At 47.1% G+C, this 24538-nt stretch overlaps 2 protein-coding genes across 3 annotated transcripts; one reads left to right on the top strand and one right to left on the bottom strand.

Moving 5' to 3' along the window:
* Positions 1-1229: 1229 nt before the first annotated feature.
* LOC136954553 (calcium-binding protein P-like) lies at positions 1230-3721 on the bottom strand. Its single transcript, XM_067248440.1, has 3 exons — positions 3655-3721; positions 3460-3556; positions 1230-1710 (listed from the first exon to the last, which is right to left on the bottom strand). The coding sequence occupies exons 1-3, from the start codon at positions 3719-3721 to the stop codon at positions 1230-1232; spliced, it is 645 nt and encodes a 214-aa protein (XP_067104541.1).
* A 909-nt stretch (positions 3722-4630) lies between these two features.
* Positions 4631-24221, top strand: iqsec1b (IQ motif and Sec7 domain ArfGEF 1b). Of its 2 annotated transcripts, XM_067232427.1 has the most exons (15): positions 4631-4777; positions 8700-8958; positions 9361-10637; positions 11385-11546; positions 12363-12485; positions 13166-13332; positions 13706-13845; positions 14894-14923; positions 15051-15176; positions 15299-15398; positions 15611-15772; positions 16139-16309; positions 17519-17568; positions 18792-20220; positions 21870-24221. In XM_067232427.1, exons 1-14 carry the CDS (start codon positions 4713-4715, stop codon positions 19344-19346), a joined length of 3387 nt encoding a protein of 1128 aa, XP_067088528.1. In that variant the 5' UTR covers positions 4631-4712; the 3' UTR covers positions 19347-20220; positions 21870-24221. The 2 variants fall into 2 exon arrangements, with proteins under 2 accessions (XP_067088528.1, XP_067088538.1); XM_067232437.1 differs by lacking the exons at positions 17519-17568; positions 21870-24221 and having other exon boundaries at positions 18792-18925.
* Positions 24222-24538: the final 317 nt, after the last annotated feature.

Consider the following 24538-nt stretch of genomic DNA (forward strand, 5'->3'; position numbering starts at 1 on the left):
TACCACCACATTCTGGAGCCCTGCCTTCCTTGAGTCATCCTCATCCTATATAGCTCCTCTACCAGTCCACAGAGCATCCAGGGTGACCCCGACACTGGCTGGCTGGCTGCTGGGTGGGTTTCAGTTATTCGATTATGCTGTCCCTTCTTTTTGTTTACGAGGTTCTATCTATCCTGGGGTTTGCTGCAGCCAGAGCCAGCTGTGCTCAACCCTCCAGTATGAGCTGGCCACAGTCCGTCCCCCCGTCCCCCCCACACACACACGCACACACACGCACACACACACACACACACACAGATTGAGACAGTGTCTGAGCACGCTCTGTACGGCTGCTGTTCCAGTGACAGCAGGGTGTTCATGTGCACACTGGAGCAGCTCTCTGGCGCTGTCTGGACTACCAGATGCTCTTCACACCACACTGATTGTTGGCATTACCGGCACTTAATAACAACTTGCAAGTCATTGTCAGTTCTTTGACTGCCGAGACTTTTGTGGTAATAGTCCTTTGTTTTCAGCAGCAGAGGTGTGGTAGTCAGGTGATATTGAGTGGTACTGGAATGCCTTGGTGTGGTTTAACTGAAAAGTCATGTTCAGACTGTGTCTTGGGTCTGTCTGATAACCGTGACAGACTGGGGATTTCTAATGTGTTTTAATGTGTCTTCCTGCGTTCTCAGTAGGCTGTTGCTAACTGCTCAGTCTGAACTAAACAAACATGGAAGATTGAATGATGATGAATCTACTTTACTCTGCTTCGCTACCCAAATGATGTCCTATTTAACTACCTCTGTGTTGTGACTTCTACTGAATGTCTAAATGTACTGGGTGGATTATACTTATTGTACAACAAGGTTCTTATTGTGATGTTTTGGGTTTATGGCATTGGGACTGTACGCTACCAGAGTTTAGAGAAGACAGATCTGAATTATGATGTGTGGATTGTCACGTCCTGTGGCTTAGTGGAGATAGCTGGAGGAACTAGACTTAAGGCCGAGGGGCAGTACTAGTAGAAGATAAATATTAAAAGAAATATGCCATATGGTCATCAACAACAGCATATCAAGGCTTATCTTTTCTATTTTGCAGGATAATTGGTAATCTTGTGTGTGTGAGTCTACATATAGGCATGCGGGCTGTTTGCGTGTTAGTATGTGTATAATGTAATAAGTGGGGTGTACAGTATGTCTGTCGTGAGGTCAGCTGTCTCCACCAGTCAGTTATTACACTAGTGTTCATTCCCTGTCCTGGTGGCAGGCTGGCAGTGAAGGACAGGGGCAGGGAGGAGGATAGGGAGGCTGGCCCAGTCTGGCTGGGGAGGAGGATAGGGAGGCTGGCCCAGTCTGGCTGGGGAGGAGGATAGGGAGGCTGGCCCAGTCTGGCTGGGGAGGAGGATAGGGAGGCTGGCCCAGTCTGGCTGGGGAGGAGGATTGGGAGGCTGGCCCAGTCTGGATGGGGAGGAGGATAGGGAGGCTGGCCCAGTCTGGCTGGGGAGGAGGATAGGGAGGCTGGCCCAGTCTGGCTGGGGAGGAGGATAGGGAGGCTGGCCCAGTCTGGCTGGGGAGGAGGATAGGGAGGCTGGCCCAGTCTGGATGGGGAGGAGGATAGGGAGGCTGGCCCAGTCTGGCTGGGGAGGAGGATAGGGAGGCTGGCCCAGTCTGGCTGGGCTGCTCAGCCCACACGTGGGTGGGATCCCAGGGCTCAGGGATTAGGGGACTGGAAAGGAGCCAAACAGATTTACATGGCATGGCCCGAGAGCTGGTCATACGTCAAGCATTGGCCAAGCGTAAGGTGTGGGTGGAAAAAGAGGAACTCAACTATTTTTTCCATGACCAAATAATAAAAATAGAAAATAAACTCTGTAAACAGGAAATTTTTTCTATCTGGAAATATTGCAAATGTGCTGTAGTGTTGCTGGCGCCTAACGATAACAGTTTAAAGATTGTGTAAACACACAGGTCTCCATGCTGTAGGGGTTCGGAAAACAACATTTATGACTACAATAAATGCTCTGCCAAATGTTCATTTGTTCGTACGCTTGGAGAGCAATTAATAAAGTCTGTAGTATTTTGTTGACAATTACGAACTATATGTTCTGTAAACATGATGGAGTTGAACACAAAGCACTTTAACATACTCCATATACTACAGGTACATGGAGTACTTTTTACGTTGAACCAGGGGTTATTGAGTAGGTTGCTTTATAGATCTTCTACAGAGATGCCCTGCATGGCAAAAGCATTTGTGTTCTGGTGTTTGTAATCAGCATTATGGTTGTTTTCAGACATCTGCAGCACAGGTCCTCCAAACACATTTGTCTCAGTCCCTCTGACTCAGACGGGGCAGATTACTTACCAAGCAGAGCAGAAAATGAAATGCCTGTCAATGCAGCTATTTTGGTCAACACTCCAAAAAAACAGCAGTTTCCTGGAAACGGTGGAAGGCTTCTCTATCAGCCTGAGAGGAGAGGATGTAGAGGGAGGCGCTCCTATTGGTCAGCACTGACTTCTGACCTCACTCCCCCAGTGGAGAGCTGTCACTCTCCCTGCAGCAGCTGGGATGAATGGATGGAGGGATGGATGAGGGGAAGGATGGATGAAGAGATTAGTACAAGGACACAGATGGAGAGAGAGTGCGTGAAAGCCAGTCAGTCTGCTTTTTATATGCCACCCTGTTGGGGATTCAGACAGTGTGTGACATGTGTGTCAGAAACACAGTCTCTTAAAGGGCTGTGTGGTGGTGGGGTTTCTTGAGGAAGACCAGTTTGACTTTCAAAGCAACTGCCAAGACTGTTTCAGTGTCCCTAATATACACCCAATAAACTATTCTTGTAATTCTGATTGTTTTACACTATATGTTGTAATTAGAGGCAAATCAGCTGGGAAATATGACACATGTACCGACTGTACCTCAAAATACCATCTTAGCTATGATCTGTCTTATCTTTCAAGGGACAAAAACCATGACAGACTGCACGATGAAGTCGTAGAAAGGTGACCTGAAATAGACGCTTCCTTACTTCTCTCTGTTCCTCTGTAAATATAGAAACACAGCACCCTGTAGGAATACAGTTGTCTCTGAAGCCACTACAAAACAAATCAGCTGTCTTATAATCACTTAATACGTCTAGGCTTTACTGACGTCACACCACTCCTAAAGGATTGCGGTGTTGACAGAGAGGAGCAGTGCTAACAAAACCCTGAGCGAGATCCCTCTGACAGACATCCACCAGCCAGCTGCCTGCATGCCTCCGTCTCTCTGCACCCTGAGACAGATGTGGAGCGTGCCGCCGCGAGCCGCCTCTCAGGCTCACCTCCACTCCTCCGCGAGGGGGCTGCCTCTCAGGCTCACCTCCACTCCTCCGCGAGGGGGCTGCCTCTCAGGCTCACCTCCACTCCTCCGCGAGGGGGCTGCCTCTCAGGCTCACCTCCACTCCTCCGCGAGGGGGCTGCCTCTCAGGCTCACCTCCACTCCTCCTCGAGGGTGCCGCCTCTCAGGCTCACCTCCACTCCTCCGCGAGGGGGCTGCCTCTCAGGCTCACCTCCACTCCTCCGCGAGGGGGCTGCACAGGGAGAGGTTAGGGGTTGAGTTTTGTCTCCCCAGGGAGAGAGGCTTAGCTCCCCAAGTAATTGCAGACAGGCACCACCTGTCTGCAATTACTTGCAGACAGGTTCAGACGGATGTGGAGTGCTCCACTCCCTGTCAACTCCCCCCAGAAGGGAGCCATTTTGCATATCTTTTTTAATGTTCTGCCATGATGGGCCATATGAGGTACATTCTGGCCCGGCTCCATGCACAGTTATAGCCAAGCTTTCACAGTATGATAGCATCTCCACTCTAGCGGACCTACGCCCATTGTTTTGGTAATGATGTCATTATGTGGAAATGCGTAAACCCCAAGCCACCCTCTTGATGGGCGGAAATGGGGGGAGGGTCAATCTAAATATCAGCACGCAGAGATTGTAGAGATCCGACTGACGATGGCCGTGTGTTCATTTTCAAGTCACATTATCTGCAGCTGTCGCATGATGGAACGTCATTTTTGTTCAAATGACTCAATATTTTGACTTTTCTCTTCAGTCTCCCTGCTATAGCTGTGTTTGTGATGGAACATCTGGCCAGCATATCCAGTATGTATCTCAGCTCAGGTCTGTGGTGTTGCGGAGCCCATGTGGCTGGGCCCCGCAGTGGGGACCCTGGTCTCAGGTTTCTGTGGTGGGACTTCCACGGCCGCAGGAATGGCAGCTGAAGTGTTAAACAAGAGAGGGGCTGCCTCCCACTTACTCCCAACCGCCCGCATCCTCCCAGCTACTAATAACCCGCCTTGCTTGGCAAAAGCTTCCCACTCACATTCCTGTGGGTCCTGGAGTCCCTTGTCCAGCCCTGTGACCCTGTCTCCACTGGCAGCACGCACCCCGCTCCGAGCTCAGAACCTCCTCATCCTGGGTCATCACCTACGCTGCCAGACGACCCAATTTCCTTCTGGAAGAATTCCTTCCCTCTCTTTCTGGGCAGCACGCCCCTCCGAGCCGGCTCAGAGAGGAGGGCCAGGAGGAGGAGGAGAGGGAGTCTACAGAAGGAGAGGAGAGCCTTCACTGCTGGGCTGAGCTGGAGGAGTCGTGTTGGGAGCGGTGCTGTTCTGGGGCTGGGTCTGGGCTTGGGATGGAGCTTCAGTGATCTGCTCATGCTGGTCATGCTGTAGAAGTTCAGACAGGAAAATGTGGTGTTTACATTGTGCGTCAGACAGGAGTCAATCCTTGCTGGAGCTGGAACTAAACAGCGGGTAAGCAGTGTGTGTGTATGTGTGCGGTACATGTGTGTGTCTGCTTGTGGGGAATACACAATGAATTTTTTCCAGACAGGCATGGAGCGTGCCTGTGGATGTGTGATGTACAGCAAATATCAGGTCCTTACTGAGGCCCTGCTGCCAAAGTGCCTGAGACCAATAGAAATAAGGAACCAAGGACATTTTCCAATAACCTTTATTAGATATTAAATTCCATTTATTAAAAAGTGGGTAGCGCCCGGACGCAGCGTGTGATGAAATTATAAAGAGGGAGCTTTGTGTAAACAAAGGGGGCTTTATTTATGATGCCTTAGCTTTTCCTGCTCCATCAGTAGGCTGCAAGTTGATTTTCCTGCTGCGTGCTGCGCATGTCAATGCAGCTTAGTCACATTTAACTGTTCATTTATTAATACGCTCTAACTCACACTTAATCAACTCATTTGTGAGAGTAATTAACTTGTGAAAGGTTCGATGGTGTAGCAGGTGGAAAACATTCAATGTGGATAGTGACAAACATCAGTAAATCAATGGAAACAGCCTGAGTGTCTGTGTGTTTCTGTGTGTCTGTGTGCATGTGTGTGGGTGTGTGTGCACGCATGTGTGTGCATGTGAGTGTATGTGTTTATGTTTTTCGTAGACAAACCCAGTTTTAGCCCTGCCATTTCCTGTCAGATGATTTACTGTAATCCACTAGTTCAGATTTGGTCTCTGATTTAAACCGTCTTCAGCATGACCCTTATCTGCTAATTTCCATTGGAATTGCTCTAATATCATTAGTGACTATTTATGGCTTTTAACAGAAAGATAAAGTTATAAATCAGTAGTAATGCACAACTGACATCATTTGACAAACATGATCCATTCAGTGCAAGTTCTTCGTCATGTCATGGTGGTTTGATATCTGACATACATAAGTATCGACTGTACACTGCCGACTTTGATAAAGACAGCCTTGACAGTAGTGCACACCGATACCTTACAGGGGGACAAACCCCTCTCTCCTGAGTCAGAGAGAGAGAGACAGAGAGAGAGAGTGGGTGTGGAGGGGGTGAGGTCAAGCACAGTAAGGCGTGCAGTAGAAGAAACAGCTGTGCTATCACGGGGACATCTTCAGTAAAAAGGCACGATAACCCCCTGCCTCCTTCCAGGTGCCAGCCAGACGCTCATCCCCCTCAATGTCTGAAAGGCCTTCATCTGAATCCCGACCTTAGACCTCAATACTCTTTCTTTCCTCATTCAATTTCATATAAAACACCCAGAAGAAACCCTTCTGCCTCTGAATATTCTAATGACAGTGGTATCTGACCAGCCTATTCACTCTCCTTTGCCCCTTTTTCTGCATTTAAATGGGATTTTAGAACGTTATTAATTTTCAAGAGGCTTCATGGCTGCTTGGCTCTAGAGAGGTGATGGGTCCCCCGAGCTCTCTCTCTCCCCCCCTCTCTCTCTCTCCCCCTCTCTCTCTCCCCCTCTCTCTCTCTCTCTCCCCGTCTGTCTGTCTCTGTTGAGATTGATTCTATCTGCCAGCCAAGGAGAGTGACTACATTCGTAACGGCATCTTCAACAACAGAATGTGACAACCAGCATGGTTTAAACAGGGCCCCGTCAGACAGCCCACAGCGCTTCAAGGCTCTCCATCTCTTAACATGTGTCTTACGGTAAGGTAGAATAACGCACAGTGGCTCCAACAACAGAAGCAGCAGCCAGCAGGAAAGGAAATGAAGGACAGTGGGGCCAAAACCAGCCTGATGTGCTGCCGGGCTTCAACAGTCACTAGCTCCATTCACACCGTGAAGATTCCCCATCTCCTCTACTGACACTATTATAGCTCGGTCTCCTGTCCAATTAAGAACCCTCTTTCTTCCTCATTAGACACATTTATCTTCAGTTCCTTGGTGTAGTTGGTCTAATGGGTTCTGCTTGGGTTGTGAGCGCCTTGCTGAGGGCTCCTGGAGATGGGTCAAAGGTGTGCCCTCATGCCAGGTCCTGTCTGTTTCCCTGGGACATCTGACTTCTTCTCGATCGGCCCTTTTCTTTCTCTGTGGTTCAGTGGAGAAACACCTTACTCACCTACCACATCTAATAACTTAAGCTCTATTGCATAACAAAAGCTGGGATAGAAAAGAAAGCTGGCGCTAACTCTAATTCTGGCTTGCGTAATGCTCCATAATGAGGTTTTATTAACACTTTCATTTACTACGCATAGCATTTACAACAACATAAGAACTAGAGGTCAAACCATAACATGACCTGCAGGCTTCTGATTTACTGGCGGACATAAAACCTTCCTATTACACTTTTTTATTCAGCTTTTATTATCTAACCTTGACACACAGTGAAACAGTATTGTTTTGCAAGGTGAGTTGTGAGATGTTGTTTCCATCCATCATTTAGGCAGCCTGTGGAAGAAGTCTCTCTACTAATAATAGGTTTCTGCAGAGAACGGTGAAGCATAGAAACTGAATAGAAAATAACTCATCAAAATCATCCTCGAAAACAACTCTGGCCCAGAGCTAAGATAGTGAACTGTCAGGAATAATACTTAAAATCCCACTGTGACCTCACGTCTGTCGTTGGAGGTAAGTTAACCTGACATAATGTTGTCATGTTAATGTTGTACTTTACAGACTAGTATTCAGAAGACAAAGTCTGTGATGCAAGGAATCCTAACTGACACCTGGGAACCTAACCTAACTGACAACAGCAAGCACTGCCCTGGGACCAGCTTCCTATTTGCTGACTCGTGTCATTATTACACATTGGTGCATTTCATAGTTGAACAGCACTGTCCATCATACTGATGATCATTGTGATTTCTCACAGTTTTTTTCTTGTGATAACCCACTCACTGCACGCCACACAGAATGGCATTCTGGGATTTGTCTTTTTGTTTTGTGATTAGGCAACGGCTTTATCCCTTTTAGCTGCAGTACACAAGCCTCTCACAAACACTGAGCCCTTAAGTCCTGGACCGTTTGGTTGAAACCCTGTGGGAATCATGCGACATATTTTCTGGCCAAGGGTCCGTTTTTTGTAGTTTTGTTAGATCTCAACATGGTACACAGCATTTACTGAGGCACGAACAGAGGACTGAATATGCTGTCAAAGCACTAACCTCAAGAATTCCGGAACATGTTAGAACAAGCCCTGACCTTACCTGGCAGGAAACACACATTGTTGTTGTTTGATAAAGACCATATGTTGATGGCCCTGTGGATCAGGTACATAGACAGAGCAGATCCAGATGCATAAACAAAACAGTTTGGCTAGATGGCTAGATGGCTGTTACTGGAGGTCCCCACCCAACTTGACACATGGTTCATTCCTTAAAAGGAGTTTATTATTGAATTGCCTAAAAGCACCTCTACTCAGAGCCACACTGTCCCAGGCAGAGCTCGGAAGCATGCTGGTGCAGCGGAACAGCTCCACCAGCTGATTTATGGATCTGTGCGGCGCTGCGTTTGGAGATTTACAGCTTGATGGAGATTTAGCAATGATCAACATGTCTCCTGTAGTGTTAGAAAGCCTAAATACAGATGTTTTATACGCTATTACAGCGCCCTGAAATGAATAAGGCTCAACTGATCCTTGAATCGGTGTACACGTTTGATGTGAGCGTTCGGAGAGTGTGTTCGAGGAGGATCTTGTGTGTGTGTGCGTGCGGCTCGAGTCGTTCATACTGGTCCTATAATTGTCCTCGGCCCCTTTATACCTGTGTACGGTGCTAAAGTTCACCCTGTGTACCACGTGCCTAGCTAAGAAACAATACTGCAACAACAGCTTGGACTTTGACTCAAGCAGGCTGGCCGATCAACGTAAACACTATCTTCACGGCACTGTAGTAAGCCATGCTGGCGCTCTGCGAGGTGTGTGTGCAGTGGGGTCTGATGTAGCGTGTTCTGTCGGTTTCTCGTTGCAGTGTGGAAGGCGACGCGCCCGGCATCGAGGCGGCCAGCTCTCTGGAGAGCAGCGCGGTCTACGGTCGCCCTCCGGTCAGCCACGGCCTCGGCCCTGACCACTTCAACGCCCACTTGTACGGACAAATCCAGCGGCCACGCAGGCCCAAGCTCCAGCACTCGCAGTCCATCCTCCGCAAGCAGGCCGAGGAGGAGGCCATCAAACGCTCTCGCTCGCTCTCCGAGAGCTATGAGCTCTCCTCAGACCTCCAGGACAAGCAGGTAGGACAGGGCTTCTTTGTTCTTTGATAGCGTGGGTTTTTACACTGACGAGTCAGTTTATCCAATTAAACTCGGTTACACTCGCCTGACTTTGATTCATTGAGACCTTTTTATGCACCCTATTGTTCACGAACTAATGATTGATATTCTGAATAGCATCCTTACAATCCAATCCTTAACTCCAAATCATAGCTTTGATTCGCAGCAAAACTGTGAATACGTGGTTTAACACACATCTCCTTGAGAAGAATTGTATCTCCTTTCATTGTATTCTATAACAGATCCTGTATTTATCAGAGTATCACCCACTGTCAGGAACATAGAGGGAGACTAAAAAGCATTAGTCATGGCTTGTAATACTTAAGTGTGGTATTCTCATCACATCTGTCTGCTGTCTCTTAGGTGGAGATGCTAGAGCGCAAGTATGGGGGCCGTTTTATAACCCGCCATGCAGCGCGCACCATCCAGACCGCCTTCCGCCAGTATCAGATGAACAAGAACTTTGAACGTCTCAGAAGTTCTATGTCCGAGAACCGTATGTCCAGACGAATCGTCTTGTCCAATATGAGAATGCAGTTTTCCTTTGAAGGACCTGAAAAAGTCCACAGCTCTTACTTTGAGGGAAAGCAGGTCTCCCTGACAGACGACGGCTCTAAGATTGGCGCGCTCGTGCAGTCAGAGTGTGGTGACATGGGAGTACCTGCCATCATGAAGTCACCCGCAGCCCAGAATGACTTCACAGACGCCATTACAGAACTTGAGGATGCCTTCTCCAGACAGGTCAAGTCTCTGGCAGAGTCTATAGACGACGCCCTGAACTGTCGCAGCCTGCACGGGGACGATAGCCTACCGGAGCCTGCCAGGGGCCTTCCCGACATGGAGAGGGAGGTGACCTACAAGGTCAAACCGTCCCACAGCTCCTCCGAGCACCGCAAGCTGGACGAGATGACGGCCTCGTACAGCGACGTGACCCTCTACATCGACGAGGAGGAGCTGTCCCCGCCCCTCCCGCTGTCCCAGTCTGCCGACCGGCCCTCCAGCACCGAGTCGGAGCTGCGGCTGCGCTCGCTCAACTCCTCCCAGGACTACTGGTCTCTGGCCCACAAGGACGACAAGGGCGACACGGACACCAGCTGCCGCAGCACGCCCTCTCTGGAGGGCCAGGAGCAGAGGCTGCGGGTGGACCACCTGCCCCTGCTCACCATCGAGCCGCCCAGCGACAGCTCCGTGGACCTGAGCGACCGCTCCGACCGCAGCTCCCTGAAGAGGCAGAGCGCGTACGAGCGCAGCGCCGGCAGCCAGCAGGCCAGCCCCAAGCACATCAGCCACGTCCTGCCGTCTCGGGGGCCGTCCCGGGACGAGGAGGCGGCGGCGGGGGCGCCGCGCCACCGCCACCGCCAGCTGGAGAGCCACCTGGCCATCAACGGCACGGCCAACCGGCAGAGCAAGTCCGAGTCGGACTTCTCCGACGGCGACAATGACAGCATCAACAGCACGTCCAACTCCAACGACACGATCAACTGCAGCTCCGAGTCGTCGTCCCGGGACAGCCTGCGGGAGCAGACCCTGAGCAAGCAGACCTACCACAAAGAGACCCGCAACAGCTGGGACTCGCCCGCCTTCAGCAACGACGTCATCCGCAAGAGGCACTACAGGATCGGCCTCAACCTCTTCAACAAGTAGGTGCCGCGCTGCTCTCGGAGCGCCACTCGCGCCCCCCTCCTCACACACAGAGCGCCACTCGCGCCCCCCTCCTCACACACAGAGCACCACTCGCGCCCCCCTCCTCACACACAAAGCGCCACTCGCGCCCCCCTCCTCACACACAGAGCGCCACTCGCGCCCCCCTCCTCACACACAGAGCACCACACTAAGTCTACGGCCCAGTGCTTTACTGGCATACCTATGACAATCTGCAATCAGGGCTCGCGATCAACTCTCTGCGAAAGACTGGGAAAGATTAAAGACCAAATTGTTTTATCGTATTTATTTAACGATTGAGCAGGGCTCGCTGAGTTGGACCCTTCCACAGAGTACAGATTAAAGGCATGTCTTAATGAGAGCCCCCTGCATTAAATGTCCTTTTTCTCAGAAGACATGGATGTCGTTAAATAGCACCTTAATTTTTGTTACACAGAGAATTGTATAATATGTGATAACAGTGATTAACGAGTAAGCTCTCTCTTTCTGCCATGCAATTTAGTTTAATCTTCTTCAGATTGTGGATTTGATTTTATGTTGTAGAGGACCACATTCATTGTAATCATTTGTGCTTGGCTTTGCCAGAATCCAGGCAGTCGCCTACCCCTCCCCCACCCCAAATCCTGTTGCTCCTCTGACACACATTTCTAAGAAGGCATCGTTTTAGCAGAGTAATGAATTTGGCAGAAAGTCAACCCCTTCTCCTCTCCTCCCTGTGTCTGTAGGAAACCAGAGAAGGGCGTCCAGTATCTGATTGAGCGAGGGTTTGTTCCGGACACACCTGTGGGTGTGGCTCACTTCCTGCTGCAGAGGAAAGGGCTGAGCCGGCAGATGATTGGAGAGTTCCTGGGAAACAGACAGAAGCAGTTCAACAGAGATGTCCTTGAGTGAGTTGGACTATAATCTATATGCAGCCACAACAAAGAAGAGTACAGAACAGCATGTTATTTATATCTAAAAACCAACCCTGTGTATTATGATTTGTTTAGTCCATGATCTGACTAAACAAACAGCTCTATATTGATATTTCCTTCTGCAGACAATTGAAAGTAGAGATGCTGCTTATAAGTGTGTTTTTCTATGAATAACTTTATCTTCGTGATGTAGCTGGTGAGTCATTCCTGTTATTTCAGTACATAGTCATGGCTCAAATGCTTAAGCAGACACGATCTGCACAAAGAGAATTGATCTGTGTCCAGCACCTCTGCCAGAATTCAAGTAGTCCTGAGCACTTGACCTCGCTGAGGGTTACTGATGGGTCTTCTGCGGCCTTAGTCCTGGCCACTGAGGCTTTGAGTCAGAACACTCTCCAGCAGAATCTATCAAGATTCTGGGAGGATAACACCAGACATGTTTCCTCCGGTTCAATTTGACAGGAATTTTAAAGGGTTCTTTTTCTCGCATCTGTAGATCCGAGCGAGATCTCATCTTTTCTGGAGAGTCGATGCTATCTACGCATCAAAGTCGGCATCGCTGTAACCCACTTATGCCTCGATTGAGTTTAAATGAGATTTTTAGGACTTTACTGTAGCATATTATCACACTGCCAGGAGAAATGTCTCTGTGTGTAGGTGTGTGTCTATACGTCTATTTGTGTGCAACACTATGCTTGTTCCTGTTTTTTCCACTGAGCCTGTGTGTGTGTGTGCGTGTGTTCCTGTGTGTGTACGCGTGCGTGTGTATGTACGTGTGTGTGTGTCCAGCTGTGTAGTTGATGAGATGGACTTCTCAGCCATGGAGCTGGACGAGGCCCTGAGGAAGTTCCAAGCTCATATCAGGGTTCAGGGGGAGGCCCAGAAGGTGGAGCGCCTCATAGAAGCATACAGGTAAGACTAAAGGCATCTCTTGCAGGCCCAGAGTATGTTCTTACAGTCCTGTGGGTTGAATCCATCGAACGATTGGGGAAAACCATCATAGACCCGCAGCAAACTGAGACACTGCTGTTGTTGGCCCTGATTGAATTAATCTCCTAACGACCTAAAAATCATTCTCATGCCCAGAGAGTATGTACTTCGATCTGTGCTGAGTAAGAACAACTTTGCATCAGTAAACACAGCAGTGGCTGATGCATTACAAAGATGTGATGATACAAGTCGAGTTATTGGGTGCAGCCTGTGCCCATCAGTAATATGATCATGGACTCACTGAACGGTAGGTTATATTATTTTCCAGTCGACTGCCTGAGGGCCGGAACCTGTGTTTTGAGACAGAGAAAAACTCCTCAGCCAGTTGGCTAAGATATGAGGAAGGTCATCCTAATGACCACAGACCGCACTGTTGCCCAATATCAATATTGACACCCCTGCGTATAAGAGGAACCAATGGCTCAGGGCAGATATTGATTTACTTGTGGTTGTTCTGATACTGATGCTGTGTGTGGTTTAATGGTCACCATCTGTTCTCAAAGAAAGTGTGTAGATATTTGTGTCATGTTGCTGCTTTTAATAGAATTATCTTCCTCTCTCTATCTATCTCTTTCTCTCTTTCCCTCTTTCTCTCCTCCCAGCCAGCGCTACTGCATCTGTAACCCTGGTGTGGTGCGCCAGTTCAGGAACCCAGACACTATCTTCATCCTGGCCTTCGCTATCATCCTCCTCAACACAGACATGTACAGCCCCAACGTCAAACCAGAGAGGAAGATGAAGCTGGAGGACTTTGTCAAAAATCTCAGAGGTAGAGTAGCTCCTATCACTTCCCAGTTCTGTCAGACAGACCAAGGAGATAGTTGTAGTTGCACTCCCTTCAAATTTAGCATGTGCATCCATGAGTCATGGTTCCCCATTGCAATTTAGGCAATTTATTTTACAACTCGTTTAGTTTCCCTCAATAAAAATAGATTTTGAAGCTTGAGCAGGAGTTCACAGCATGACTAATGAAATTATCTGCCAATTTAAGTAGTTTAAATTGTAAATCGCTCAAAAATCTCTTTGTATAAACATGATGCCACCCCTTTCTCTCTCTCTCTTCCTCTCTCTCACCCTCTCCCCCTCTCTCTCTCTCTCTCTCTCTCTCCCTCTCCCTCTCTGCCTCTCTCTCTCTCTCTCAGGAGTGGATGACGGGGAGGACATCCCTAGAGAGATGCTGATTGGGATCTATGAGAGGATCCGTAAACGAGAGCTAAAGACCAACGAAGACCACGTCTCTCAGGTCCAAAAGGTGGAAAAGCTCATTGTGGGGAAAAAGCCGGTACGTGTGTTCCTACAGTACAGTACAGTGCAGTGCAGTACAGTGCAGTGCAGTGCAGTGCAGTGCAGTGCAGTGCAGTGCAGTACAGTACAGCATGACTGCCTCCACTCCTGCTGCCCTGCCCACTCAGTCCACACAGACACATTCTGAGTTTACACAGCCCACGCTGCAAGGACCGGAGCAACCTATCAACCTATCAGGACCTGTCAAACATGGAAAGGGCTTGCATTATTCATATCTAACTGTCTAAATAAGGAACATCAGAGAGGGGTTTTAACAGAACAGGCTTTTCTAGTTGGAATTTTACTCATGACAGGAGGCCTTTATGCTGGGTGATTCCATTTGTATCTCTGACCCTTAGCATTAGCCCAGAGAAGAAGTGTGCAGAGGTACTTTCCTGTAAATACAGACATGCTGCATGATGAGTAAAACTATCCAGTTGTAAATATCACACAAACAGAGATAAATTGCACGGTGGGTTGTTTACTTTCTATTCCTGTCTTCCTCTCCTCACTCTTTACGTTCTCCCATCGCTTTCATTCTCTATCTCTCGGTCGCTTTCTTTTTCTGTCTACTCATCATCATAATGATTGTGACTTTTCCTTACTGGCGCCGATAATGGCTGCCTCGGTAGGCCCTTCCTGCCAAAGTAAATTCCTTGTCTGTGCAAACTTTCATGGCGAATAAAAACCCATTTGGATTCTGATTCTGAGATGCAAAATATAAGGGGGGGGGGGGGGGGGGGGGCAGCCTGATTCAGACCCAGGCACACAGAGATACTAATTATCCAATGGTGCACATGTACACAAACACTGAGGGATATATAGAGGGTGTGGCAGTGCTGGCTGCTCTGACACAAAAGGTTTCAAAATGTGCAGTGTCAAAGCAAGCCCAATCAGGAAAAGAGCTCAACGGGAACATCGATAAAAACAATAGGTCAAATACCAAGGCAGGAATACATGTCTTTGGACACCGGAGACAATGGTAGACAATAGTAAATGAATCTCTCTCTCTCTTTGTCCCTTACTCTCTGGTTCTCATGTTTTAGATTGGTTCTTTGCACCATGGTCTAGGATGTGTGAGTATTGCTTTTACTTTTCATAAACATACATAGAAAATACCTAATAGGTTTGGCACTTCTAATATGCAGTTATATACAGTATAGACAGTATATCAAAAGTTGACTGGTGTGTTTGGGCCTGCAGGTGCTGTCCTTACCTCACCGGAGGCTGGTGTGTTACTGCAGACTCTTTGAAGTTCCCGACCCCAACAAGCCTCAAAAGCTCGGTCTGCACCAGAGAGAGATCTTCCTCTTTAACGACCTGCTGGTGGTATGTCTCCAGCTGATTTACCGGGAGATAACGGTCTGCTCTGAAGTGTGATGCAGAACGCTCAGGATTGATATTTCATACAAACCTAGATTTTCCATCATGCACTTTTCATTCCTGCCCAGGTCACAAAGATATTTCAGAAGAAGAAGAACTCCGTGACGTACAGCTTCAGACAGTCTTTCTCTCTGTATGGGATGCAGGTGCTGCTGTTTGAGAATCAGTGTAGGTTGAACCGAGGTGTCTCCACTTGACTCTGCACTTGTTAACCGTCATTCTACATGAATTAGTGACCCCATCACTGTTGGCTCCTTCTCATGATCACATGGCCTGTCCCACTCCCCAGATTGGTTAACATGGTCCCTGTAGTAACAATGGCTGTTAAGAAATAGGAGAATAGCAGTGAGATGTCTGGAACCTGTACTGTTTTTTCTCAGATTATCCCAATGGAGTGCGTCTGACATCAGCCATCCCTGGAGCGGACGTCAAAGTCCTCATCAACTTCAACGCCCCCAACCCCCAGGACCGCAAGAAGTTCACAGATGACCTGCGCGAGTCCATTGCTGAGATCCAAGAGATGGAGAAGTACCGAATAGAGTGTGAGCTGACCTCCCTCACTAGGCGCATCATTCAGACATGACAGTAGAAAGACTAAAGTAGAAAAGTACAAGGAAATACACAAAATGTGATAGATTGTAGTGGTAAACACATTCAAGTGGTAAAGAATGTTTAAAATGTCCTGGTTCTGGTCCTGGTCCTGTTCGTGACCTGTGTGTGCTGTCCTAATCGTGACCTGTGTGTGCTGTCCTGGTCGTGACCTGTGTGTGCTGTCCTGGTCGTGACCTGTGTGTGCTGTCCTGGTCGTGACCTGTGTGTGCTGTCCTGGTCGTGACCTGTGTGTGCTGTCCTGGTCGTGATCTGTGTGTGCTGTCCTGGTCGTGACCTGTGTGTGCTGTCCTGTGCAGCGGAGCTGGAGAAGCAGAAGGGGGTGGTGAGGCCCAGCCTGTCGCAGAGCTCTGGTCTGAAGAAGGAGGCGGGCAACCTGAGCCGTGGCAGCCTGGACGACACTTACGCCATGGGGGAGGGGCTGAAGAGGAGCGCCCTCAGCAGCTCCCTGCGCGACCTCTCGGACGCAGGTGAGGTCAGGGGACCAGACCAACTTAGAGCCCTACATTTGCATATAGCACCGTGTAGTCCTCATCCCCTCTGTAGTGATAGGAAACCGTGAGCTAGGTTCTGGCATGATGTTATTCTCACTGAGAGCTGGGAGCATTGTTCAGGTGTGCAGGTGTGAACACCTTCTTCAGGTCTGTTTTGTCCCATAGCCACTGCAGGTGACCAGCCAGGCAACAGGTCTGTCCTTAAGTTACCTCAGCAGCATCTGTAATACAGAGAGGAGTTCAGCAGTGGAGAGCTTCCTGTATGTATGGAGCTCAAGGAGAGATGAATGTTTTCACTAATGGACCTTGGTGTAATTTACTAGGCGCTATTGACTGCTAACCCTGGTCGTGGCAGCAAGGGGAAGAGAAGGCATTATGTAGTTGCTGGAGATAAATGACCATGTCTCTGAGGGCTGGGAGGGGCTTGTTGACCCCAGCAGCCAGGCTCCACAGTGGAGCCACAGCCCCTGACTGGGAGTCAGTCAGACGCACTCCACGGCCTGAGGATACATCTGATGAAGGAACACTCTCCCCTCCTTGCCTTTTCTTCTGTGTTCCAATCAAAACAAATGGTTCTTTTACGTGGGCATTGTCAGCACTAATTTCTCTTGTTTTTCTCTAGTTGTTCTGGCATTTTCAGTTTCTTAACTTTCACAATGACGTGTCTTTGAACGAAAGAAGTTGGGGTTGGAGTTGCCGGTGAATTATTCACTCTGAACTGTTGGGAGGCTTATCTAGAACAACTGTTTGTGTTTCTTGTCATCTGGTACTCCACACATTGCACAAGATCGATACTTATTCATCTTTAGGGAGGGCAATTTGGTTCCTTCTAAGAAATGGCCTTGTTTGAACAGATTGTTTCTCCAAGTTCATTGGATTGACCTATTCTGCAAGGCCAGATCTCTGTTGGAACCATAGAAACGTCCTGCCAGTCCTGACTCATGGTGCTCTGTACAGAGGTCAACCTTGGATGTAGCCCGTGGCCTAGCTGAGTACAGCACTAGTGCACCGCCCTCCCTGTTCCCTGCCTCAACCTCTTCCCCCTCCTCCCCCGTAGAGCTGCAGATAGCTGGCTGTGTGTTGCCGCTCTCCTCCAGAGCACTAGAATAGGCGGAAGGGTCTAGATCCCCCTCTAGATCTCCCAGGTGTGTTGACGTGTCTAATCTGTCTGCATGTCCTGGGCAGGCAAGCGGGGCCGCCGCAGCAGTGCAGGATCTCTAGACAGCAATATGGAAGTAAGTTGGAACCAACCCATGTGTAGCTGCTCTCTGTCATGTTGTGCATTTTGAAACGCAATTCTTACTTTGACTTTTTCCCCCCCGCACCATGTTACTTTGCGGCATTTATTTTTGTTGGTGGTGTTTGGTGTTTTATGATCACCTGCCTGTGTCGGTCGCTGTGCATGCATGGCTGTCTGGAAGGGAAGGCATTAGATTGCCCTCTTAACGTCCACTGGAGCAGCATGTCGGGACTAATACGACTAACTCCCCGGACACTGGGCTCATGGTGGACCTCCATTATACCGGTTTCTTTTGTCGTTTTTAGTCATTTTTCTTCATTCTGGTGTTCACTGGTTGGGGTGCTTTATTTAACTCATTATTTGCTCTGTTTACTTGAGAGCACAATGGCAGTGAAGCTGTGTTAAGAGCCTATGTTACTCAAGTTCATGAAGTTTAAGGGATCATGTCTGAAATATCTGTTGAACTCCCCATTCCCCCCCACATGCCTGAGCCTCCTTTCCTCTCTTTTCCTCTCTTCTCCCATCCCACTTTCACCAGAATGACCAGAAATCCTTATTTATCAGGTTACAGACAAAAACATAGCTCAGAACAGAAATAAGGATGTATAATAAACATCAGGTTTCTCTCACTAGTGTTCAATAACAACCAAGGTGGAGATTGAAGATCAAACCAAGGTGTTTTATTAGAGCCCGTTGAGCCAAGGCTGTACTTTATGAGTTACAGATATTGTTTGTCAATGTTCTCTTATCAAATCACAAAGCTAGGCCCTTCTGACATGAAATTTAATTATCAGGATTCAATTTTGACCATCATATTTGTTCATATTTCCACTAAAACGGAAGCACTGCATCCATTAATCTTGCTGAATGTCAACTGTGAATGGTGTACCTTCTGTTCCAGCTTCTGCATGTTTTGCATGACCTGCTTCATTCCTTTGAAACACACTGGTAACTGGTAGCATCGATTTTCTATTTCTGTGAACTGTGCCTCTTTTCTGAGTATTGTATTCTGTATACTGTATGTGAAAAATGAGCTACAGGCTTTTAGGGACAAACGAGTTTGTGTGTGTGGGTGTGTGTGTGTGTGTTTGTGTGTGTGTGTGTGTGTGTGTGTGTTTGTGTGTGTGTGTGTGGGTGTGTGTGTGTGTGTTTGTGTGTATGCGTGTGTGTCAGTGCAGACTGGAGGATTTGTGATCTCACTGTGTGTGTCTTCCGCAGGGCTCCATCATTAGCAGTCCCCACATGAGGCGGAGAGCCACCTCCAGCCGGGACTGTCCCTCTCGCGGCCAGCAGTCCCTCCCCAACTCCTCCTCGCTACTGGGATCCATCTTCGGCTCCAAGAGGGGGAAGTCTCCGAGCCCCTCGCCCCAGCCCCAGCACCCCACACTCATCTCCCACACCCCCCACCCATCCAACCTTCACCACACTGCCCGGGTGGAGACAGAAACCCAGGCCCAGATGCACCCCCATCACGCCCAGTTCTGCCACGTGCAGCAGAACCCCCCGCCCTATCACCACCACCACCACTACCACCCCCCTGCCCACGTGCAGCACCCACCCCACCAGTATCACCCCCCTGCCCCCCACGGCCAGCAGGCCTCCTACCCCCCTCACTCCACTCATCCCCACCCACAGCATGGCCACGCAGGCCACTCCCCTCACCCACCTCACCCCCAGCACCCCTCCTCACACCACCATGGCCAGCCTGCAGCCCCCTCCCCGGCCCCCAGCAGCACAAAGCCCAAACACAGTGGCATCAGCACAGTGGTTTGAGCTGAAGGACATCAGCGGGCTGCGGGGCTGTTCTTAGCTGGGAAGGTGCTCTCCCTGCTGGAGTAGAAAAGCAACAACAGAAGGCACCTTGACTGAACTCTCCTTCCTCTCACAAACCCTTGAGTAGAAGGTGACTGGGCATGTCTGATGTCCTCCTCCAGGGTATGGGAGAGGTCTCTAGAACCGGACTGGTCCTGTGTCTCATTCTCCTCACAACTGTTTGTTAAGCAGTAGATTGCCAGAACAACTCTGTCTCACCTAGGTGGCTCCTTTAGTGACTCTACTTACCAACACTTGTGTTACTCATCCTTCAAAGAACAGTGAAGCATGCAAAAAGGCCATGGCTACTTTTTCCAATGACTGGGCAACCTAATAGCATTATCAAATAACTGGCTTAGTAGCATTTTCAGAGGCAAATTATGCTTCTCAACAGTTATGTCTATTAAGGTAAACTATTTGACTCAATGGAACAGTAACTAAAACAACACCGGTAGACAGCGAAGTCTGTCACAAAAGTAGTTCCAGTAGTTAATGTAGCTGTAGCTTACAGTCCACTGTGATATCCATTAGCTGTCATAATTGTGCCAATTATCCAAGCATTTACTAATTTACAGTAGTCACAAGATTTGCTTTGTCTATAGCGTGAATATAGTATTTTGTAAATTAATGATAATGATATTAGCAGCAGTTATTGTTATAGACCAAAACAGTCTGAGACATCAACTAAAATCTCAGTGTAATACTCTTACTTAGGTGACATACTGTAGTTTTACTGTTATGAAACCTATCCAAGTGTTTCAGTTGGAATTGATCTGGTTGCCTTTGTATTAGAACTCTGCAGTGGTTCTATCATTTCCTTCACTGCAGATGTACAGTTAGGTCCATAAGTATTTTGACATTGACACAATTTTCATCATTTTGGCTCTGTATACCACCACAATGGATTTGAAATGAAACAATCAAGATGTGCTTTAAGTGCAGACTTTCAGCTTTAATTTCAGGGTATTTACATCCAAATCAGGTGAACGGTGTAGGAATTACAACAAATTTTATATGTGCCCCCCCCCCTTTTTAAGGGACCAAAAATAATTGGACAAACTAACATAATCATAAATCTAATTGTCACTTTTAATACTTGGTTGCAAATCCTTTGCAGTCAATGACAGCCTGAAGTCTGGAACCCATAGACATCACCAGACGCTGGGTTTCGTCCCTGGTGATGCTCTGCCAGGCCTCTACTGCAACTGTCTTCAGTTCCTGCTTGTTCTTGGGGCATTTTCCCTTCAGTTTTGTCTTTAGCAAGTGAAATGCATGCTCAATTGGATTTAGGTCAGGTGATTGACTTGGCCATTGCAGAACATTCCACTTCTTTGCCTCTTTGGTTCTTTCGCAGTATGCTTCGGGTCATTGTCCATCTGCACTGTGAAGCGCCGTCCTATGAGTTCTGAAGCATTTGGCTGAATCTGAGCAGATAATATTGCCTGAAACACTTCAGAATTCATCCTACTGATTTTGTCAGCAGTCACATCATCGATAAATACAAGGGAACCAGTTCCATTGGCAGCCATACATGCCCACGCCATAACACTACCTCCACCATGCTTCACTGATGAGGTGGTATGCTTTGGATCATGAGCAGTTCCTTCCCTTCTCCATACTCTTCTCTTCCCATCATTCTGGTACAAGTTGATCTTGGTCTCATCTGTCCATAGGATGTTGTTCCAGAACTGTACAGGCTCTTTTAGATGTTTTTTGGCAAACTCTAATCTGGTCTTCCTGTTTTTGAGACTCACCAATGGTTTACATCTTGTGGTGAACCCTCTGTATTTACTCTGGTGAAGTCTTCTCTTAATTGTTGACTTTGACACAGATACGCTTACCTCCTGGAGAGTGTTCTTGATCTGGCCAACTGTTGTGAAGGGGTTTTTCTTCACCAGGGAAATAATTCTTCTGTCATACACCACAGTTGTTTTCCGTGGTCTTCCGGGTCTTTTGGTGTTGCTGAGCTCACCAGTGCGTTCTTTATTTTTAAGAATGTACCAAACAGTTGATTTGGCCACACCTAATGTTTTTGCCATATCTCTGATAGGTTTGTTTTGATTTTTCAGCCTAACAATGGCTTGCTTCACTGATGGTGACAGCTCTTTGGACTTCATATTGAGAGTTGACAGCAACAGATTCCAAACACAAATACCATACTTGAAATGAACTCTAGACCTTTTATCTGCTCCTTGTCAATGAAATAACGAACTCCCTTTATGAGGGAATAACATACACCTGGCCATGGAACAGCTGATCAGCCAATTGTTCAAATACTTTTGGTAGGGGGGGGCCACATATAAAATGTATTGTAATTCCTACACCGTTCACCTGATTTGGACGTAAATACCCTGAAATTAAAGCTGAAAGTCTGCACTTAAAGCACATCTTGATTGTTTAATTTCAAATCCATTGTGGTGGTATACAGAGCCAAAATGATGAAAATTGTGTCAATGTCCAAATACTTATGGACCTAACTGTAAGTGTACCTGCTCAGAGTGGGGCATGTGTTGGCCTGGGCCAGGGAGCCGAGCCTGGCTCTGGAGCTCCTGAGGAGACATGGAGCTCCTCCCACTGGGCCTGGCTGCTTGTCCATCGTTGTTTAATTTTTTAAACTATTTTTTTAGAGAATAATAAAACAATAATGAATACTATACAGGTCACTGAAATGGGGCTACGCTGGTGTGCTTCTGCCAGATGTATTTAAGGAAGAGCTTGTTTTGCTCTGAAGACTATTCTTTTTCAGGAGTTCCTGTCGTAGAAAGAGAAGGAGCACATCAACTAGAACCCAGCAACATGACTGTCGCAGTGTCTCGTACGATGCTGGAGCTCTCAGCTGGCTGAGTGTGCTCAGTCCTTCAGTGGTTTCAGTGTGTCTCCTTAACAATGGGACAGTTGTATCGTGTTGCTTCTTCTGTCTACGCAGCGTGTTCTACCAGGACCTCCCTGGACAGCACATACATAGGTATGATTTGGTGATGGCGATAGCCTCCTCTAGCCTCACCATGGGCCACATACAACAGGGCTCCTCTTTTTATACAGTACCATATCACCACCATTCTTACTGTACTTGTTATGGGCTGACAGACACTCTCTCTATGCCCGTCAGTGTGTCATATCTGTTGTGTCACTGGAAGGTGAGGCGTGAGGATGAAGTACTCTTCATTGTAGAGAGGTTTCTTCTATGTCGTGCTGTTTTGAAAGGGATTGACACAGCACTTATCATACATAGCTTGTTTTATCAGTGGAATGAGTCTGTATTGAGAGTTAGATCTGCAGCTAAGATGAAGAGATTTTTTACTCATTGTATGTGCAATATGTATGTACGTACTATTTTGTAATAGAGCGATTACAGTCAAGTGGTTGTTCTGTTTTTGTTTTGTTTAGTTCATATGATTGTGTTAGTTGTGTTTCCCATGGTCTTTATTATTTTTCAGTGATTTCTGTCTCAGTGACGCTCAAGTCTCCCCATTGTTCAGAAGGTACTGTATTTGCCTTCCTGCAGTGACGAAGAATGTCAAGAACATAATCTTGCATGTAACATTGTATTTTGAGACTATTTTCTAAATATTATGTATTCCCAAACTATATCAGTGTTACAGTTGACAATTGTTGAAATTGAATGGTAACATATTTAAAGTGCATCGACTTCATCTAATACAGCAACAGTAGTAATTGAAGTCTTTTATGTACAGTAGCTATGTTGCACCAGGGGATAATCAATTTGATGACTTGACCAAGGTAGCTTACATACTATCTACATATGGTAATTAAAAGCAGCAGTCTTGTTTAATGGAAGCTTTATTTGCCAACATTTTGAGTTAACAATCAACAACAAATTGTGTTATGTCTAGATTTGATATGACATAATGTGTACAGTATCGTCATAGGGAATCAGTGGTTTACAATGTACTACTTAACAAAACATCCAGAATTACTTGTATTATCACATACAATACTTATATTTTTGATAAATTCACAGCCTTGGCCAGAAACTTGCACATTAAAGTAGTCTAGGGATCTCCGCATTGCGACATACAGAGGAATTGTCCATGTCACACTTTTGAAAGGTCATTTAGTAGATTGAAACAGGCTTAATATCAAAATGGCTTCGATTCTAAAAGTTACTCATCTTCCCTTCACTTAGTTGGCAAAATGATCTATGGTAAAACCTTTCAAGAAATCGTAGACTATTCATTGCATGCACACATACTGTTTCAAATGTTATTATGTCATTTTTTTTACTGGTTAATGTTTGTTTAGATTTAGTAATGATGCTTCTTTTCCCTACAGTTTAAACTGTCGTTATACTCAAGCATTTATTTCATCCCCATCCCAGCTGTGAAGATATGACTGTAGTATGCTGCTAAATGTATATAACAAACACGTCGGAGTCAATTTAAGGAAACCATATATCTAAAGGCAATTACATAAAGGGAAGGAATGTGATGGGGTGGGATTGCCTCAAACAGGAGGTGATCATTTGTACATAGTCTGTAAATGATTAGTACTCAATGTCTACAGTTACATTGAAGGTGCATTCCTACAGCCTTCAAGAGATCCATCAACTGCTTTATTTTGCCTCTAACTGTATCGAATTGTGATAGGATCTAGATCTTAACAGCAGACTGTTACATAACTATCACTGCTTCTCTTTCTGTCCTGAGACACTTCTGTTTTCTTACACTCACAGACCATTTTATAACTTAAAGGGAAGAGAGGAGAGCTTTCATTTTAATATGCATTGTTTTTAAGTAGATGAAGAGACCTTATTGATGTAAAACTATTACTGTGACCATGTTGAGAACGCAAAATAAAACAATATACTGTTAAGTCCATGATGTGTTTATCTGTTATTGTCTTATGTTGGGGAAAATCTGGCAATTTTCACAGCTTGTGTGTTTGTTTGTGGGGGGGGGGGGGGGGGGGAGGGGTATACAACTTTAAAGAACATAGCAACTCTATCTATCATAACATTGTCATGAAGTTATTACTTGAGAAATTTGAGGGTTTCATTACCCTTGTTTTTGCAGTCCACTCTCAAAGACAGGTGTTGTGAGTGACTGTGTGCCTCTTTTGTCTGTCTGGCCCTTGAGTTTACGGACTAAATATAGATCTCTGCTGGGAGGGGCATGACCTCATTGTAAGCAGGC

This window comes from Osmerus mordax, chromosome 1 (genome assembly GCF_038355195.1).
Source record: "Osmerus mordax isolate fOsmMor3 chromosome 1, fOsmMor3.pri, whole genome shotgun sequence".
Taxonomy (NCBI): domain Eukaryota; kingdom Metazoa; phylum Chordata; class Actinopteri; order Osmeriformes; family Osmeridae; genus Osmerus; species Osmerus mordax.